This window comes from Gadus morhua, chromosome 3, assembly GCF_902167405.1.
Source record: "Gadus morhua chromosome 3, gadMor3.0, whole genome shotgun sequence".
NCBI classification, from domain to species: domain Eukaryota; kingdom Metazoa; phylum Chordata; class Actinopteri; order Gadiformes; family Gadidae; genus Gadus; species Gadus morhua.
Window position 1 is genome coordinate 27300015 of NC_044050.1, and position 20012 is coordinate 27320026.

Sequence of the window (20012 nt, forward strand, 5' to 3'; positions counted from 1 at the left end):
ATCCCAAGCTCGGAGACCAACGCCAGTCAGTGTTGCCAGATTGGGCCAGATTTGCCGCCCAATCAGGGCCAATCTGGCAACGCTGACGCCAGTAGCCGCCCTACTCCCTAGAGACTGGCCTGTTGATCGCGGCTCGGAAGTGGGAATGAGGAGCTACTGGCAGTTTAAAGGTCTGCGATGTGGATGGTGGATGTTTGTTCTTGGTTAGTTTGCCTGGGGAAAATTGCCTCAAACTAGAACACAAGGATATTGAAATTAGCAGTGGCCTACGGCCATTGTGTCAACAAAGTGATGAATGTTCTGCCAGCCTAAATCCTCAGTCATTTGTGTGCTCAGTGTAGGCACCAAGCAGCTATTTTAGACAAGGGTATTGTCTTCTAAAAGTATGTGTCTACAAAGAACTGCATCCAAGGGGAACTGTAGCGGGTTGTTTGTGTGAGTGACACACTGCATGCAAACAGAATATGTTAACTAAAGCTTTTGGTATTATTCAGCAGGTTTAAAGACAAGCAAGAAGTCTGGTTCTGCAAACCAGAATGTTTATTCACAGAGCTCGGCTCAATGCTAAGAAACAAACGCATGAAATGTGAACTAAACGCTGGGTAAATGTTTTGAGAATCCACTGACAGACAGGCATACTTAAGAAGCAGCTAAATACATATGAGAAAGAAGCAAGACTGCAGAGTCGGAGAAAATAAGCGAGAATAAAAATATGTAGGCCTATGCTGTCAGTTTGATTAATTTGGTAACTGCTGGTGTAGTGAGGAAGTAAGAAGGCCACAAGATAAGGTCTAACCTACTGTGTTGCAACATTCATTCGTCTGATAGTTCTCTGGCTTTGGGTGTATTTCATGTTTATGCATAAAGCATAATCCATGACATTGAACGATCTTAATATGAAGTGATCTAACAGACTGTCGCCAACCGGTAACAAACCTGAACACGGGGCGCACACGGCCATGTTTTGCGCTGTAAGGGCGCCCTCTATCGGGCCCTCACCAGAACTGTCCATATGTGGCATATTTGGGGAACCACATTCGTTCTCACTGTGTTATCCCATATTTAAATATACAACAGAGACCAGGACAATTTAATAAAACTATTTTCAAGCCGATTGTCGACGATCAATACAATTCTGACAAGGCAGCAACCGCAGTGGAAAGATTTCAACACATTCTTTACTCTGCCCTGTTTCTTTTTCTTCTTTTGGGTGACATCAGAAAAGTAGAAAATGCATTTCTTGCCGAAAATGCGGTGAGTGCTGTAGTGCAAAGTGTGGTTGAAAATATGTTTTTGTAAAGTCACACAGTTTAAGACGTTAATAAATGTTAAATGGCTTTCAAGTGAAGGGATTTGAACAGAGTCTAACTGCAACCTACACTATGTACAAATGCACTCCATTTAAAATTATTAATATGGTTGGAAACAAATAAAGTGAAGAGTTACATTTTTGAAGGAAGGTTAACGGTTTAAATTGACCAAGTTACAAAGTCTGAAGTAGGCTAGGGTTGAAGTGTCAAAGAATGACATTGACTTCTATTGTAAAAAAAAAATATATATATACCTTAAAAGTTTTAATTAGTTGTATCTGAATAGAAGAGAAGCTAGCTCAACAAGCTCATCTGAACATTTTAAAATTGGAATAGGTGAACAATTGTGGAAGGATAGGGGCCCAAAGTTTGTAGAGAATAATAAAGAAAGAATACAACTTATAGTAGTTAATAGTTGCCACAATACTATTTCGCCTTCTATAACAGAAGCCATTCCACACTTCACATGGCATTAATGTGATATATGGATATCTACATTCACCTTTCCATCAATCGCATACAAAAAACGACGCGGCCATTTTGACTGGCGCCTCGTCCCGTCGTCCCCACGTGAGGAGCGGCAGGGCGTGCGGGGAGCGCCGAGCCATCGAGCGGAGTGACTTAGGAGAACAAGGGCCGAGCTGTCGAGAAGATCGCTCCGCTCTCCGCTCGCTTTGACTGAAGTCGAGCTAACTTTAGCTACATGTGCTGAGGTCGAGCCGAGGAACTGATCTCAAACCACAACAATGCCGACAATAACTCTACCGCCGAAGGAAAACGCGCTCTTTAAGAGGATCTTGGTAAGATACTAGTTGTATTTTTTTAAATCAGTCCGCGATACCCATCTCATTTCGGCTAGCACAACTAGTTAGCATTAGCCGTAGCTACTTAGCTTAGCAAAATGGCATCATTGAATGGACATGCTAATCTAGGCATGCCTCGCAGTGTCACTATTACAAACTCTAAAGAGGTTTAACGCGTCTGTTTTGCGTCCGCTTTTCTCGCCTGGTGTACCCGGGACGGTGTGTGTGTGTGGGTCAGACGCGAGTTGATATCTGCTTTAATAGTGCTACTTCAGCACCCGGGCCTCTCCACTTGTCAAACAGCCGTGTCCCACGATGGCTAGCTCGCTAGGTGCGCTATCTGTGGCTCTAGTGCGACTCAGGATGACAGCACCGGCTCACCCGTGTGCTTAGGGGGACACCGGTAGCCGGTTTAGTGACGTTCCGATCGCACATGTGGGGACCGGTGTCTGACCACTTGCACTCATTTGAATCAGTTATTCTCACAAGCATCCGGTAGTAACAGTAGTAGTAACGTTGGTCGTGATCTGACAGCTCAGAAGTACGAGTTATAGTGCAGTCAGCCCCCATAACGTTATCCTCATTAGGTCTGCACATGGTCTTGCACAGAGAAGAGCAGTGCATGAGTGGAGTGAATAGGGGAATTGAAGTTATTGTGTCAGCACATTTTTGGCTCGTAACATCACCCCATGTAGTTGGAGTTCAGGCCTACAGTGGAAGCACCCTGTTATAGCCACCGGCCAGACATCCACCCGTTGCACTTACTTGCACACAGTGTTCTTGTAGACGTTTCCTGATCCGGTCAATATGACCGTCCTTTGAAAGTTAAACAACATACAAAAAAGGGAATGCATACATCGTTAATGGATTCGCATGGCAACCCTTCACAATAAATTGAGCATGGATGAGCAGTAGCAAAACTGTGATTTTTACCAAACCGGAAACTCCCTTCTTTCATGTCTCCTTCTTTTTATTGCAAATTTGCATATAAGATAGGATCTTCTATGCCGTATTACAGTGTACAGTATATATCTGCATACTTCGTCCAAGGTCGTCATTTGCTATCCAGGAAATCAGCGCGTAGCGTTGCAGCTTTGCACACTAGTGAAGACAAGCCTTGGGGTTACCCAATGCTTTCTACTTTTCCCCAAGTTTGACCATTTAAACATCGATGTTGAATAGGAACACTTACTGGTTGATTCTTCTTTGTAGTACATCTACCTGTTGACAAGCTCAACTTTAACTACTTAATTATACCTCATTTTTGCATTCTTTTTTAGATGCTTATCAATTTGGCGGGTGAACGCCATCCTTTTGGTCTTTAGTCTATCCAAGTCTGGTGCCAAGCGTTCTGCCCAAGTGCATTTTTCGAAGTCGGGCAGAACTCCAGTGTGTTATTGGCACTAGATTTTGTTCTATTGTATTATTCCAGCATGGTCGGTGCTGTTCTCTGTTGGCGTACCCCCAACGGTAACAAGCTGCCTAAGCAAAGCCCTTTTTAAAATATAGCGTTGCAGGTTATTTTTAAAAAATGTGAGGAGATTAATATACCGAGGACCCTCTGTTTTCAAAAGTTCCTGCTGTTACTGTTATGTAGACTGTTTCCTGAAGTGACTACTCATTGGAAAGTAAACTATGTGTACAATACACAACTTGGAGTGTCTGACATTCTAGTTATAGGTAACGATGTAATTTTTTTTACTGCTGCCTAGAACTGGGATGTTTAGGCCATTATTAAAGTATCATTCATTGGCATGGCGATGGCTGTATCTGTCACTCACTGAATTGGCTTCAGTGTGCTGGGTTTCCCACAACAGTTTCATAGCCTAGAGACCCTACATAGATGATATTACATTACTGTGCCACCACTCCCTCAATGACTTTATAATATGTTGTTTAGCTCTGGGGAAGAGAATGTTGTGGTGGTTTTATATGGTGTTTTGTATAGCACCTGATATTGACTTGTCCCAGACACAAGTAGGATTCTTGCATCCCTCTCTCAAGTGGCCAAATCTATTTTGGGTGTTGTCAAAAGACGTGTTGGATAACTACAGCCAGCACAATGATGTCACAAAGTTCCCTTAAACTTCATAAGTATACACGCATTAACGCAAGTGTACACATCTTGATCTTGTGTGTCTCGCTGAACTGACCCCTAGGTGTCATCTACAGGACCGGGTGAGGAGGGGCGGTGGTCCATGTCACTGTGAACCTGATGCTCATAAATAGAGATGGATTGTCAACACAAATGACAAGACGGGCATATCACCATGAGCTGTGTGCCACCTTCCAAGCCTTGATACAAAAATTCAATGGATGGATGGATTTAAAACTCTTTGAAATCAATCTTCGGCACATTGGTCTTTGGCTTGGCATATCAAGGCTTACGCCATTGCTTGCAATGTAATATCACATTTAATCCCTCACTTTCAATGTTTTAAGTTGCGCTGCACGCAAATCTTGATCGATCTTGGATCTTTTTCCACAATATGAGGGGCAGGTCCTATTGGTTCGCATCCCCAGAGCGTCCCTTTGCCAGGGGACTGGACCCAATGGGTGCCCACGATATTCTCTGGTGATCCTTCGCATGTGACATTAGTTTAAGGTCTCAGTACAATATTATAATGTGGGAACGGACCCTTTATCTAATCGGTTGCTCCATAAAAAGGCCATTGCTCCCAGTTTGCTAATGACGAGAATAATCCCCAGTGAGTTGTACAGGGCTTGGGTTTTCCATGTGTTTAACTGAGGTCCTCGCTCGTCGGCGTTAGTGGGGTTCTTAGCAGGTCAAAGAAATGCCATCTGCCATCCCCCCCCCCCCCCCCCCCCCCCCCCCCCTCTCTGTCTGACACACACACACACACACACGCAGACACAGTAATCTGTGATCAGTTTAAATGGACAGTAGGGAATGGTAGTGATTGTACAATATGTGCCTAAATATAACACCAAAGCAGAGAGCTGGTCATTTTGGTAGTGGGCTAAGTGCTGCTGCAGAGGATTTGCAGTCTGTTCTGAAGGCCGACCGTTACCACGATTAACCAATAAATCACATCATGGTATCAAGGTTTCTGTTACTAGGGGGCATAATGCAAATGGAAGGAGAGTCGATACATGTTGCCTGCCATACCGGCTTTAGAACGCAGTCTCAATCTTCTCCTAGCAGGTGTTATGATGCATCAGCTTTTGGCCGTTTGAAATTGATCACACTGTCCAATATTGATCATTAATCAATGATGTCCACCAGTCATTGCAGCCTGCGGACCCCTGGCACTTGTCACTTCCTTACATGTCGCAGCAGTGAGTGGCTGTCGTTTTAGCGGGGGTCGGCTTAGCTCAGGAGGTAGAGCAGTTGTCTTGTAACCGAAAGGTTGCTAGTTCGATCCCCAGCTCCTCCTAGCTGAGTGTTGATGTGTCCCTGAGCAAGACACTTAACTCTGACGAGCTGGCTGTCGCCTTGCATGGTTGACTCTGCCGTCGATGTGTCAATGTGTGTATGAACCGATGTAAGTCGCTTTGGATAAAAGCGTCTGCTAAATGCCCTGATTGTAATTGTTTTGTCTGACTCGCATTGATGTCCTTCCTTCTGCTTCTCTGTCTACAGCGATGTTACGAACACAAACAGTACAGAAATGGACTCAAGTTCTGCAAACAGATCTTGTCCAACCCCAAGTTCGCCGAGCATGGAGGTGAGTACTGTGCGAGCCACGTCGCTGTGAAGAACCACACATCTGCACCTCGCACAGCCTTCAGAATCTCAGTCCTCTCCCCCTACCCCATGCCCACCGCTCTCTCTCTCACTCTCTCTCTCTCTCTTTCTGCTCTGTTTCTGTCCCTCAGAGACCCTGGCCATGAAAGGCCTAACCCTCAACTGTCTAGGGAAGAAGGAAGACGCGTATGACCTGGTGAGAAGAGGGCTGCGCAACGATCTCAAAAGCCATGTCTGTATCCTTGGTCAACCTCTCCCTCGGGGTGTGCATGTACGTACGTGTGTTGACGTGCAGCGTTTGAGTAGCTGACTCTTATCTGAAGTCGGTTCCAAACAGGCACAAAGTCACTTTGTCACTGCTGCCTGCCCTTTTGGTTTTACACTTACTTGGAACTTTGTTTTACTACAAGATTCGTCGTTTTTTTGTTTGCATTATTTTTTACGCTTTTGTAAAAAAAAAAAACAACAACAACATAGAATAAATCAAATCAATCAATCCAATCTGGGTTTGTTCCTTATAAACGGGTTCTCTGGCCTAGTTGGTATTGGTAATCATTTTGAAATAGCTCATGGGATTTGATGCTGTGAGTGCGTCGGGTGTACTTCAGAGAATGTACGCTAGCTTTAATGTACTTATCCAGCCTTGGAGTTGTAAGCAGTATAGGAACAGCGAGAGTAGGGATGCTCGATTAAGGGAAAAAGCATAATAACAATTATTTTGGTCAATATTGAAATCATGATCATTCAAACGATTTCTTGGAAAAAATGTATTTATTCTGCATGTCTCAGATTTTCTTTTTGTAACAGAACTTCAAATTTCGCCTTAAAAAAATACACGGAATGGTCAAAAAGAAAATGTTCCAATCTACAAAGATATACAGATATGCAGCTGTTGTGCCCTTTTTATAAAACATAATAATAATCGATTATGTTAATTTTGTGATCGTTTGACGCAAAAAATGAAATCGCGATCAACATTTGATTAATCGCCCAGCCCTACAAGAGAGTGTGAGTGTCTGTGTCTGTCCGTTCGGCCCTTAACCCTCTCCCAGGCTGGCACGTGTACGGGCTGCTGCAGCGCTCGGACAAGAAGTACGACGAGGCCATCAAGTGCTACCGCAACGCCCTGAAGTGGGACAAGGACAACCTGCAGATCCTGCGCGACCTCTCCCTGCTGCAGATCCAGATGAGGGACCTGGAGGGCTATCGGGTGAGAGGGCCGCAGCACGCCTGGTGAAACGCAGTTCACAGCGTAGCAGTACATTAACATTGAGGGGAATTCTGCTGACTCTTTTATCCAAAGCGACTTCATTCATTCACACATTCGCACACCGACGGACGAGTCTACCACGCAGGGCGACAGCCAGCTCATTTGGAGCAGTCAGGGTGAGGGGCCTTGCTCAGGGACACCTCGACACTCAGCTAGAAGGAGCCGGGGATCGAACTAGCGACTTTCCGGTTATATTTTACACTTGAGGGATTTTGCTGAAGCTTTATCCAAAGCAACTTCATTCACACACCAATGGCAGATTCAACCACACAGGGCGACAGCCAGCTCGTCGGGAGCAGTCAGGGCGAGGCGTCTTGCCCAGGGGCACCTCGACACTCAGCTTGGAGGATCCGGGGATCGAACTAGCACCCTTCCCGGTCGCCAGTGAACCGGCTCTACCTCCTGAGCTACTGCCGCCCCAAGGCCTTTCGCACAAGAACTAAAAAATAAATCAGGAGTTGCGTGTTGCAGACATGGTACAGGACACAAGCCGCCCCAGACGTGTTCCCACATATTCAGTATCTCAGTATCTCTGAGGCGAGGGGTGGCCCCAGGGTGCAGCGTGTGGGAGGCAGTACGTGACGCATAAAGAATACAGCGGTAGTCGAAGGGTTTTGTTTACAACACGTCGAAGATGGCGGGCGAGGTTACCCACCCTCTTTGCGGCGGTATCAATACTGCATTTATTTAACGTATCCTGTAATATCAACAGAAGGGTGAAAAGAAGTTGGAACTTAAAACACAGGCAAAAGGAAAAAGTACGAAGCAGGAACACTCTGTGCTCCTGGTTGCGCACCAGTCACAGGACAGAAACGTCAGCACGCTCGCTCACTCTCCAATTGTCTGGACTTCACACTAGGGCCCTGGTACGTTGAACTCCGGAGGGGCAGATTCTGACATTTGGGTGAACACATTGAGCCCAACCGGTTGGTATTCGGAGAGTGTCCGACTTACGGTGCAAGGCCGACGTGTGAAAGGCCTTGTATATAGGTCTTTTCTCCAAACGCAAAGTCACTTTACGAGACATGACACACTACTAAGAAGGCTGAGGCTTGTTTAAATTTACCGAACAGAACCGATAGGAGGGGATGGATTGAATCGTGGATGGGTGCGTGTTACCGTCGAAAGAACCTGCCGCAGTAGCCCTTTGTTTTACCGTTGGCGCTCAAATCTGAACAAGTGTGCAGCAGACGCCCACTCTGCGGCCGTGGCCACTCGCATTGCATCACAAAAGTTGGCAGAACTATTTAGAGTAAAGCCCTGAAGCTTCAGCTTTGTACGTCCGTTGTCGTCCTCTTTCCATCGCCTGCCAACCCATAAAACCCAAGCGCGCTCATGGGAGTGCCTGGCCCCTAAACCTCCCCCCTCTGAGGTGTAGTGGGATCTAACGTGAGCGCTCATGTCTCCGACGTCTGTTCTCGCCTCCCCAGGAGACCCGCTACCAGCTGCTCCAGCTGCGGCCGGCCCAGCGAGCCTCCTGGATCGGCTACGCCATCGCCTACCACCTGCTGGAGGACTACGAGATGGCTGCCAAGATCATCGAGGAGTTCAGGAAAACGCAACAGGTGGGACCCCGCCCGTGTGCCCCCTCGCACGGCGAAAGCACCTCGCGCTTTGAGGGAACGAAACGAGAGATGTTGTACCAAACGGACCGATTTGGGTTATCCTCTAGAACAGTGGTTCTCAAACTTTTTCTACTAGTATACCCCCTCTTGGAGTATAAAGAGGGGGTATATGTTTTTCAGCTGAGTACCCCCTTCACTCGAACAAAACATTTTTAACATAAATAATGTAGTGTGCGTTCTATTTGGCAGTGTAAACATTAACATTAAAAGGGTGTAAATGCTCACGATTTAGTGAGAAACATGGGCCTGTGCTTCATGCAACTTTTTGCCAATAAAAGCTAGAAAAAGTTACCCCTGCAGAACTCCAAAGTACCCCCAGGGGTACGGTGCGCGTTCCCCCATTTGAGAACCGCTGCCCTAGAATTCTGGCCATCAATGTACAAAATACTGTTATCAGCAAACAAAGAGGTCTTGCAGTCCTCCCTCTCTACAGATTTGTTAAACACAGCCCACGTACGCCCTCAGTGTGAGTCCAGGGCCGCCTGTTCCCTGGCGTGCTTCTGATAAGGCCTGGCTGCATCCTGTCTTTATGCCGTCGGCACGGCAACGCGGAACACAGTTCGGAGTGCTGTGGTGGCACCTTTCCTGTCAACTGTAGTTCTCCACCCCCCCCCCCCCCCCCCCCCACGACGCCGTGGCTGATTGGATGTAGATCAACGACCGTCTAAATATAGACGTGGCTCCGTACCGGTACTCATGTTTCTGAAGGCTATACCGAAAGTCAGACGTTCGGAGAAAAAGCTGTCGTGCAGACATCAAACCAACAGTCCGGCGAGGGATTTTTGCAAAGTTGCTCTTTTGTGTGGGACACTGCCACACACGCATCCTCTTCTCTGAAGCCTTTCACTAATTACATTAAAGTATAATCTATAACCTGAGAGGTAAACAGTTTAACATTGACCAATTAACAAAGTATCCATATTAACCTATAAATACACATTCATGAATGCAGTGTACTCGTATCGTACAATTCATAACCTAAATGGACTGCATTTATATAGTGCTTTTCTAACCAGTGCCCACTCAAGGCGCTTAACAACATTGCTTAGTATTCATCCATTCATGCACACATTCACACACCGACGGCGGTGTCAACCACGCAAGGGCGACAGCCAGCTATAGTCTCTGGCTCCGGGACACCTCGACACTCCGCTAGGAGGAGCCGGGGATCGCACCGGCAACCTTCCGGTTACCAGCCAACCCGCTCTCCCTCCTGAGCCCCGTGCTGCCTATGAAACGAATGAAGGGGATCTCTTGTAACCTCCGTGTCTGTCTGTCTGTCTGTCCGTCGTGGTGGTCCAGACGTCTCCGGACAAAGTGGACTACGAGTACAGCGAGCTGCTGCTGTACCAGAACCAGGTGCTGCGGGAGGCGGGCCTGAACAAAGAGGCCCTGGAGCATCTCTCCAACTACGAGAAGCAGATCTGTGACAAGCTGGCGGTGGAGGAGACACGAGGTGGGTCACTGTTCCCCCCCCTTCCCCCTCGCTGGCCTCTCGGCAACGCAAGGATCGGACTACACAACGTTTTAAACGTTCTTTTGTCTTTCACGGTTGGCCTCACCGTACTGGCACCGATATATTGATTCCTTTGTTCTGACAAATGCAATATTTGAAGTCCCTTTGGACTCTGCTAATGCGTCTGCTAAATGCCCTAAATGTAAAGTGTACGTCTTGTAGGAGTTTTCAAACACTGCGAAAACACTCGATGTGACGGCACTATCCAACGTTTCGAAATCTCATGCAACGCTGTTAACGGCAGAATCTGGTACGACTTGGTCCGTATTCCTGTCTTCTGATCCCGGAATAAGACTCTTAATCTTAGCCGGTGAGGTCTTTTACACTCGCGCCCTGCAGATGTGTTTTCCTGTTTCACAGAGTGCATGCAGACTGGCCGTATTGATCCGTAAGCGCTACGATGATGTGGGCTTCAGTGTGACCCCAATCGATATTTTGGATTTGTTTGACCACCTTTTCGCTCGCCAGTGCTCAAAACACCTTGCAGGATGGATCTCCTTAATCACTATTTTTAAGCAGCTATAAGCACATAATTACATAATCTAGAACTAGATCATTTACATCTATAATTATAATACATTTGTATTCTCGTAGTTAGGCGTCCATGCATCAATGTTTTTCCGACTTGGTAGCTCATACGCACGTAGGTCTGAGATTTCACAGCATAACACCGCACTGGTTTCCGATGTTCTCTGCCTGTTTAGTAAATGAGCTAGTCACGTGATGGCATCGGATCGCCACCGATATGGTATCGATACCCAATATTGCATTTGAAGTATCGGCGGGATTTTCCGTTACGGCTATCGTTATCGGAACTACTCTAGCGTTCACTCAGACCTCCTGCTCCATGCCGGTACGCTGCGATGCGTCCGCAGTGAAGAGGAGCTCCAGTGTGCTAACCTCCTCTTCCTCCTCCTCCTCCTCCTCCTCCTCCCTGTCTCTCATAGGGGAGCTGCTGTTGAGGCTGGAGCGCATGGAGGAAGCCACAAAGGTGTACCGCCACCTGCAGGAGAGGAACCCGGAGAACTGGTGCTACTACCACGGCCTGGAGAAGTCCTTGAAAGCAGGTACAGCACATCCACGCGCATAGACACGTGATGCTTTCTCCATGGCATCGCGTTTGTCTTGGAATGTTAAACATTTGTGTCCGGCAAGACTTCATTGGCAAGAATATTAAAATATAATCCTAATAATATAGATCTTTTGTTTTGATTTTCAATCTTCCTTTTATGGGTGAAGACGTAGAAATATTTTTGGTATTTCTTGTGTTTTTTCAGAAACGGTTGACGAGAAACGGAAAATCTACGAGGAAGCGTGGGAGCAGTATCCCAAAGGCCTGGTTCCCCGCAGACTACCCCTCAACTTCCTGTCTGGTGCGGCCAATCAGATGCTCCGAACCCTTTTTTCCCCAACAGGACCTTAAGCTAAACCCTTTTCCCATCAGGCCCTTAAGTTAAACCCTTTTCCCAACAGGACCTTAAGTTAAACCCTTTTCCCCTTTTCCTTTTCTAATCCTGTCCGTCTCGGTGTCCAGGCGTGAAGTTCCGGGAGTGTCTGGACCGGTACCTGAGGCTGAACTTCAGTAAAGGATGTCCGCCCGTGTTCACCACCCTCAAGTCCCTCTACCACGACAAAGAGAAGGTGCGTTTACCGAACGGTCGCCTCGGGTACCTGGGGATGAAGAACTAACTTTTTAGGACGCTTAAGTAGGGTTTTAATCATTTGTATAGTAACGAGTGATATTTCTACGACACCAGGTCGCGTTTATTTCTTGCAACCGAGCGTCTCTCATACAGCCGTGGGGACCCACATGACCTTTGACCCTGTGCCCTCTCACCTCCTCTCTAGGTCGCAATAATTGAAGAGTTGGTGGTCGGCTATGAAACCTCATTAAAGGGCTGTCGAATGTTCAACCAGAACGGTGAGTAGAAGAGCCACACCCTTTTTACGACTATTTACTGCAATTTATGTTCTTGTTTTAATGTACGTACTTATTGTATGTTTGTACGTCCTGGTGCTTGATGTACACACGTATTCTATCTTGTACGTCCTTGCACTTAAAAATGGTACGTGGCATTGTGTAGCGTATTGTCCTAGCTGTCTTCGTTTTATACGGGGAATGGGTGCAATTAGGGCATTAAGCAGACGCTTTTATCCAAAGCGACTTACATCGGTTAATACACACATTGACACAGCGACGGCAGAGTCAGCCATGCAAGGCGACAGCCAGCTCGTCAGGAGCAGTTAGGGTTAAATGTCTTGCTCTGGGACACATCAACACTCAGCTAGGAGGAGCTGGGGATCGAACTAGCAACCTTTCGGATACAAGACAACTGCTCTACCTCCTGAGCTAAGCCGACACTAAACCCAGCGTTTGTTAGTGCTTGCTTCTATAAACATCCTTACTGTACCGACAGCGATACATAATTTCTCTTTTGACCAACGTACTTATTGTGAGTGGCTTTGGATAAAAGCGTAGGCGAAACGTAAACGTCCATACGGTCAACATTTGAGGTTTTTTTTCCAAGCTGTGCTCTGATTGGCTGTTCCAGACGGCGGTAAGGAGGAGCCCCCCACCACCCTCCTGTGGGTGCAGTACTTCCTGGCGCAGCACTACAACATGGTGGGCCAGCAGACACTGGCCCTGGAGTACATCAACGCCGCCATCGAGAGCACGCCCACGCTCATAGAGCTGTTCGTCATCAAGGCCAAGATCTACAAGGTAACCGCTCGTCCAGACGCCTCGCACACGACTAGGCCTAGTGTCGCTCTGATACCGGGATCAACGCCAGTATCGGACGGTTCAGCCGTTGAAAGGATCGTGGGAGATGTATATGTTTCAGAAAGCTGGGGGTTCACGTGGGCTTTGTGTCGGATGTTTTCACTTGTTGATGAACCATGATTAGAGTCGTTCCGATAACGGTATCGGAAGTCTTTCCGATAACGGTATCGGGAGTCTTTCCGATAACGGTATCGGAGGTCTTTCCGATAACGGTATCGGAGGTCTTTCCGATAACGGTATCGGAGGTCTTTCCGATAACGGTATCGGAAGTCTTTCCGATAACGGTATCGGAAGTCTTTCCGATAACGGTATCGGAAGTCTTTTCGATACCGGTATCGGAGGTCGCTTCGATACCGTTATCGGAAGTTCCTCGGCTCCTGGCTAAAATGCAGTATCGGTAATCAAGTCTATGCTCCGATCCGATTCCTTCATGTGACCAGTTAATTTATTACACAGTCAAAGAACATCAAATGGTGCGTGCGGTGTTATGCTTTGTTAATGGTCAGAGGTGGAAAGTCGGAGTGGGAAACGCGTCATCTCCGACCTTGCATGCGCTGAGCTGCCAACTCGGAGAAACATTGATGCATGGACGCATAACTACAAGAATACCAATGTATTATAATAATGATAGATGATAAATGTAAATTATCTAGATCATATTTAGTATTATCACAGTAAGTGAACCAACTATGCATAGCTGTCGTCGTAAGAGGCCCCTTCACTAAGAACAAGTGATATTAGTAGTTACAATGCTAGATGCTGTATCGGTATATACTCGGAATCGGCCGATACTAAACTTCAGGAGTCGGAATTTGTATCGGGAGGGAAAAAAATGGTATCGGAACATCTCTACACGCAACAACGCAACCGCGGTCTCGATCGCGAGTACAACGGCCCCCCCCCCCCCCCGGAGGTTGTGTGGTGACCTCTGACCCCTCTGGAACCCCTCTCCCCAGCACGCCGGGAACATCAAGGAGGCCGCCCAGTGGATGGACGAGGCCCAGGCGCTGGACACGGCCGACCGTTTCATCAACTCCAAGTGTGCCAAGTACATGCTGAAGGCCGGCCTGGTCAAGGAGGCCGAGGAGATGTGCTCCAAGTTCACCCGGGTGAGAGTCGGGGTCCCCCTGCTGGGCTCGGCCAGCTGGCTGCATGGGAGGGGGGGACGCCTATGAGGGCACGCCTTGGATTAAGGCATTAGATGGGTCAATGCTGCAGGAAGACAGCTTACCGTACAGATTTGTGTTTTATTTCATCTCATCAGGTACACAAGAGTAAAGTTCTTAGGCGCTTGGTACCTCGACAGTCACATTATATAGAAGCGATACTAAAAGATGAGGATGACAAAATAACAAATGAGTTAAAATATGTAAAAAAAATAAGGAGCAGCATCACAAACAAGATCGGAATAGTAAATAAATGGAAAAAAGGAGGTATTAAGTAGAGAAACTAAAAAGGGGATGATAATAATAAAGGGTAGTAAAGTGTCAATAAGAAACAGAGACTAAACCATCCTTTTATTGGGATAATTGTGAAACTGATATGTTTTTCGACAAACTAGAACAGAAAATATTATCATTTGTCAATCATAACTAAATACATTTTGATTTGTATGCAAATTGTCAATTACATTTTTGTTAAACTAATGGGTATCAACTAGAGCTGTCAAGCGATTAAAATATTTAATCGTGATTAATCGCATTAATGTCAGTTAACTCGCGATTAATCGCGTTTAATCGCAAATTATTTTTCTATGCTAAATATCCCCTGATTTCTTTGTCCCATAATTCTTCTCATTTTAATTATCTTATCAACATGGTGAAGTGCATCGGCTTGCCTTGTGCAAATGATTTTTTATTGATAACAACATTGGCATATACTGATCAAAACAGGACGATACAAAAAAAGAGCCTATAGTGCAATTAAACGACTGCTTTGAACAAATGTCATTTGAACATAGCAGTCAGGCTACTGCTTCTATGTTTTGAGCCAAAGAAAAAAAGAATTTATTTATTATTTTTTTTTTTAAATAAAACAATTGCGTTAATCGCGCGATAATTTTTTTATCGCCGTTAAAATTGGTTTGCGTTAAGGCCGTTAATAACGCGTTTAACTGACAGCTCCAGTATCAACGTCCGTGTTTCTAACCCTGGATCTGCTTTTGTCAATGCCCATAGGAGGGTGCGTCCGCGGTGGAGAACCTGAACGAGATGCAGTGCATGTGGTTCCAGACGGAGTGCGCCCTGGCCTACAAGGGCATGAACAAGTATGGAGACGCCCTGAAGAAGTGCCACGAGATCGAGAGGGTAAGGGAGAACCCCCGCTCTCCTCGTTAGGCCTGAACGAGGAGAGAGCCAGAGAGCACGAGACTGTCAAAGGCAAAGGATTCCCTTTTTTATATTCGTCTCTCGGTCTAAACCAACGCTTATCTAGCCTGGCATCAAATTGGGAGTCAACCTGCCCGTTTTCATTCCTGCATTAAGCTTGGCTCCAGTCTGTAACACACAAAGGATCCTCTAACAATAATCTCCTGTGGCGAATGATGCTTATCTAGCCATCATACATCTAGGAGGACACGCCCACCTGGTGGCATGAAACCACCCCTTTTAGTATTTTAGGTGTGGTCCTCCCTAACCCTCCTCTCTTCTTCCCCCCCCCCCCCCTCCCGGCCGCAGCATTTTGTGGAGATCACGGACGACCAGTTTGACTTCCACACATACTGCATGCGTAAGATGACGCTGCGCTCGTACGTGGACCTGCTGAAGCTGGAGGACCTGCTGCGGCAGCACCCCTTCTACTACAAGGCGGCGCGCACCGCCATCCAGATCTACCTGGGGCTCCACGACAACCCGCTGACCGACGACAGCAAGGAGATGCAGGCCGACACAGGTACACCCCCCCTTAATTAATCGAAATTCGATCGTGATTTCGATTTAAGCATCAAACAATCACAAAATAAACATAATCGAGTTTTTGATTATTATTTTATTTTAATGTTTCTTTAAATGTTTTATAGAAAGTGCAGCAGCTGGATACATATTTGAAAATGTTATATTGGACCACTTTTGATATATTTTTTTAAGGTTTCAAAGTTCTCGGTTACAAAGTGTTTTTGAGAGAGACATGTTGAATAAATACATCATGTTTTCAAACTCAAAAAATAATTGTTTGAATAAACGTGATTTGATGATGATTTTTTACATAATCGAACAGCCCTACTCAGACTCTCTTCTCCTGTGGTCTGGTCTGAAGGCCGACCAGTTTATTATTTTTCATATGTACCAGTTCATAGAAGTCTGCACAGAGAAAACTTTGAGATCACGCTTTGACTTCCAATTGCGTCAAACATTACCCCTTGTAGTAGCATCTGTTGTGGACACTTTGTGGAACAGGGTGAGACCTGCTCTGAGATCTGTTTGATATCTGTTTGAACTGAGGTGCAGTGGTTCATGGTGGCCCCATGGACGATGAGACCTGCAGAGTATCCCTAGGCTGATGCTGTGAGCTCAGACATAGTGGTGTGTGGCATATGGAGGTTGTATCCTCTAAGGCTGTTTTACGGCGCAATAATTATATAAGAAATATTATCGCAATCGTAATGGCCTGGTGCAATATATCCAAATTGCAGGAGCGGGGATTTAATAAGGGTACAATATGTAAATGGCTTCCACCATTATAAATTAAGTGCTCTCTAGTGCTGCTCAGATGACCGGACCTACAATTATTTTTCATCGTGTCACATCATGTAAAAAAAAAATAAAAAATCCCTTCAATTTTAATTTGTGACCAAAAAAAGATCATTCCCTTATTAGGGTTGCTCATATCGCTATCACTTTATCTGTCAAAATAATTGCAACAGAATATTTTTTTACCTTTTATCGTTCAGCACTACCCCTTTCAGGACATGGATTTGTCTTATGTAAGAGGCATGAGAAACTCCTCTTACAAGGGGTTGATTTAAATTCTGTTCAATTTTATATTTGGGTAGCCATTAATCACCGGTAGAGTCTCCAAGGGCTTAAGAGGCCATGTATTTATGACACCCCCCTGACCTTAGCCCCCCAGAGGGCAAGAAAACCTTAATCAGCAAGGAAGAGATCTAGAGAAGCAACGCAGAGTGGGGGATCCCTCGTTCAAGGGATGAGCAGGAGGGCAATGGGGGCCACAATCGACTTGCATACATACAGGCAAAACATTATAAATCGGTGATGGGGTGGTGGCCGGTCGACCGTAAGGAGAGTTCAGGCATTCAGTCGTACTAACCAGGTTGATGAGGGTGTACAACTGTGAAGGGAAAACGGGCTCTTGTCAGTGTACAGTCATGAGACCCCCGCCAGCAGCACTAACGGGTGGTTCTTCTCTGCCGCTCCAGCCAACCTGTCGGACAAGGAGCTGAAGAAGCTGAGGAACAAGCAGCGGCGGGCCCAGAAGAAGGCCCAGCTGGAGGAGGAGAAGAAGACCGCCGAGAAGGAGAAGCAGCTGAAGAACCAGAAGAAGAAGAAGGAGGACGACGACGAGGAGATCGGAGGGCCCAAGGAGGAGCTCATCCCCGACAAGCTGGCCAAGGTGGGTGTGCGTGTGTGTGTGTGTGTGTGTGTGTGTTTGTGGGGCGCGGTGGATAAGTCATCGATGACTACACTGGGGCGGCGGTAGCTCAGGATGTAGAGCGGGTAGACTTGTAACCGGAAGGTTGCTAGTTCGATCCCCGGCCCCCCCCTCCTCCTAGCTGAGGGTTGAGGTGTCCCTGAGCAAGGCACCTCACCCTGACTGCTCCCAACGAGCTGGCTGTCGCCCTGCGTGGCTGACACCGCCGTCGGTGGGTGACTGCATGAATGGGTGAATGTTTTGAACACTTCTTGGAAACGATTTCCACCGTGAATCTGTGTGTAGGTCCGTACCATAACAATACGCTGTGCTCTGTCTGCAGGTAGAGAATCCCCTGGAAGAGGCGGTCAAGTTCTTGACGCCACTGAAGCACCTGGTGAGGGACAAGATCGACACGCATCTGCTGGCTTTCGAGATCTACTTCAGGAAAGGTACCAGATTTCTTTTTTTTTACCCATCTGAACTTGTCTTGAGCACAGGCTCCATTAAGTCAGCGTTTGCCCTCGGGGTCCAACCATTCCTTACCATTAAAATAAATGAGGTTGCGTTCATGTTTGAGGCATTAATGCGTAACTTCATAAGCATTCGGGGCGGATTCACATCCACAAGACCTCACCAGAGAGTAGGGCTTAGCATTATCATTACTGCACCGCAAAAAACATGTCAATACTTTGAAACTGCTCGAGCTTTTTACTGAGTTGTCTGGTTTGTTTTGAAGACTCCACCGGATCAGCGCTATGCTGCTATCCATCTCCGTTTTGAACATCGTCACTTTATTTAACATGTGCCTTCAGTCGCTCTCCCAGGTTATCTTCCTCTTCTGAAGGCAATCCGCTGACTGTAGCTGTTGTGCTGTCTTCTCCCCCCCCCCCCCCCCCCCCCTTCAGAAAAGTACCTGCTGATGCTCCAGTCCGTCAAGAGGGCCGTGGCCATCGACCGGGACAACCCCTGGCTCCACCAGTGTCTGGTGCGCTTCTTCAAAGGAGGTGAGGGGGACGGGTTTGCCTTGACTGACTCCCACCCCGCTGAAAGGTTCTGGGTTCGATTCCCCTCCACAGTCTACCCCCCCTGGGGGTCCTTGAGCAACGAGGCCGCGCCCCGGTGACACAGATCTGAAACCGATACCCACTGTGCTTTGGATGAAAGGGTTTGCTGAACGACGGCACACCCCTGCCAGCGCCACACTCTGCTTGAAGCCCCGGCAAGTTATCGTGTCGGGTACGTGACGGCTCTGGTCGTATTTAATAAGCTGTGTGTGTGTGTGTGTGTGTGTGTGTGTGTGTGTGTGTGTGTGTGTGTGTGTGTGTGTGTGTGTGTGTGTGTGTGTGTGTGTGTGTGTGTGTGTGTGTGTGTGTGTGTGTGTGTGTGTGTGTGTGTGTGTCGCAGTGTCGGAGAGCACTGACCTGCCTGTGGCCGTGCGCACGGTGCTGAAGCAGGAGATCACTCGGCTGTTTGGGGACAGCAACGCCAGCAGCTTCAACCAGGAATACCTCTCCAAGCACTCCAGATCCATACCCCACCGAGTGGCGGGTAGGGGGCTCACTCACTCACACAGTCTCACCCTCTCACTCACTCATTAACACAGTCTCACCTAGTCTCACCCTCTCACTCACTCATTAACACAGTCTCACCCTCTCACTCACCTAGTCTCACCCTCTCACTCACTCACTCAGTCTCACCCTCTCACTCACTCATTAACACAGTCTCACCCTCTCACTCACCTAGTCTCACCCTCTCACTCACTCATTAACACAGTCTCTCACCCTCTCACTCACCTAGTCTCACCCACTCACTCACTCAGTCTCACCCTCTCACTCACTCATTAACACAGTCTCACCCTCTCACTCACCTAGTCTCACCCTCTCACTCACTCTAACACAGTCTCACCCTCTCACTCACTCTAACACAGTCTCACCCTCTCACTCACTCTAACACAGTCTCACCCTCTCACTCACTCTTACACAGTCTCACCCTCTCACTCACTCTAACACAGTCTCACCCTCTCACTCACTCTAACACAGTCTCACCCTCTCACTCACTCTTACACAGTCTCACCCTCTCACTCACTCAGTCTCACCCTCTCACTCACTCTAACACAGTCTCACCCTCTCACTCACTCTTACACAGTCTCACCCTCTCACTCACTCTAACACAGTCTCACCCTCTCACTCACTCTAACACAGTCTCACCCTCTCACTCACTCTAACACAGTCTCACCCTCTCACTCACTCTAACACAGTCTCACCCTCTCACTCACTCTAACACAGTCTCACTCTCTCACTAACTTACTATAACACACCCTTATTTACACACACACACACACTCACTAACGCAAACGCTCGCTCGCTCGCTCACTCACTCACTAACTTATTCTTACACACTCACTTACTCT

General features: G+C 47.1%; 1 protein-coding gene across 2 annotated transcripts in view; it reads left to right on the forward strand.

Moving 5' to 3' along the window:
* Window positions 1–1893: 1893 nt before the first annotated feature.
* Window positions 1894–20012, forward strand: part of LOC115540522 (N-alpha-acetyltransferase 15, NatA auxiliary subunit) — a 38498-nt gene continuing 20379 nt past the window's right edge. For both annotated transcript variants that reach the window (XR_003976205.1, XM_030351914.1), the window contains exons 1-18: window positions 1894–2110; window positions 5718–5802; window positions 5954–6058; window positions 6875–7032; window positions 8523–8657; window positions 10020–10173; window positions 11181–11300; window positions 11511–11606; window positions 11768–11874; window positions 12082–12154; window positions 12786–12955; window positions 13972–14124; window positions 15193–15321; window positions 15691–15904; window positions 17388–17581; window positions 17943–18051; window positions 18508–18606; window positions 19007–19150. Coding sequence is in view for 1 of the 2 variants with exons in the window: in XM_030351914.1 (XP_030207774.1) it covers window positions 2057–2110; window positions 5718–5802; window positions 5954–6058; window positions 6875–7032; window positions 8523–8657; window positions 10020–10173; window positions 11181–11300; window positions 11511–11606; window positions 11768–11874; window positions 12082–12154; window positions 12786–12955; window positions 13972–14124; window positions 15193–15321; window positions 15691–15904; window positions 17388–17581; window positions 17943–18051; window positions 18508–18606; window positions 19007–19150 (2299 nt within the window). In the remaining variant the exon portion in view is untranslated. The remainder of the gene's footprint in view (window positions 2111–5717; window positions 5803–5953; window positions 6059–6874; window positions 7033–8522; window positions 8658–10019; window positions 10174–11180; window positions 11301–11510; window positions 11607–11767; window positions 11875–12081; window positions 12155–12785; window positions 12956–13971; window positions 14125–15192; window positions 15322–15690; window positions 15905–17387; window positions 17582–17942; window positions 18052–18507; window positions 18607–19006; window positions 19151–20012) is intronic.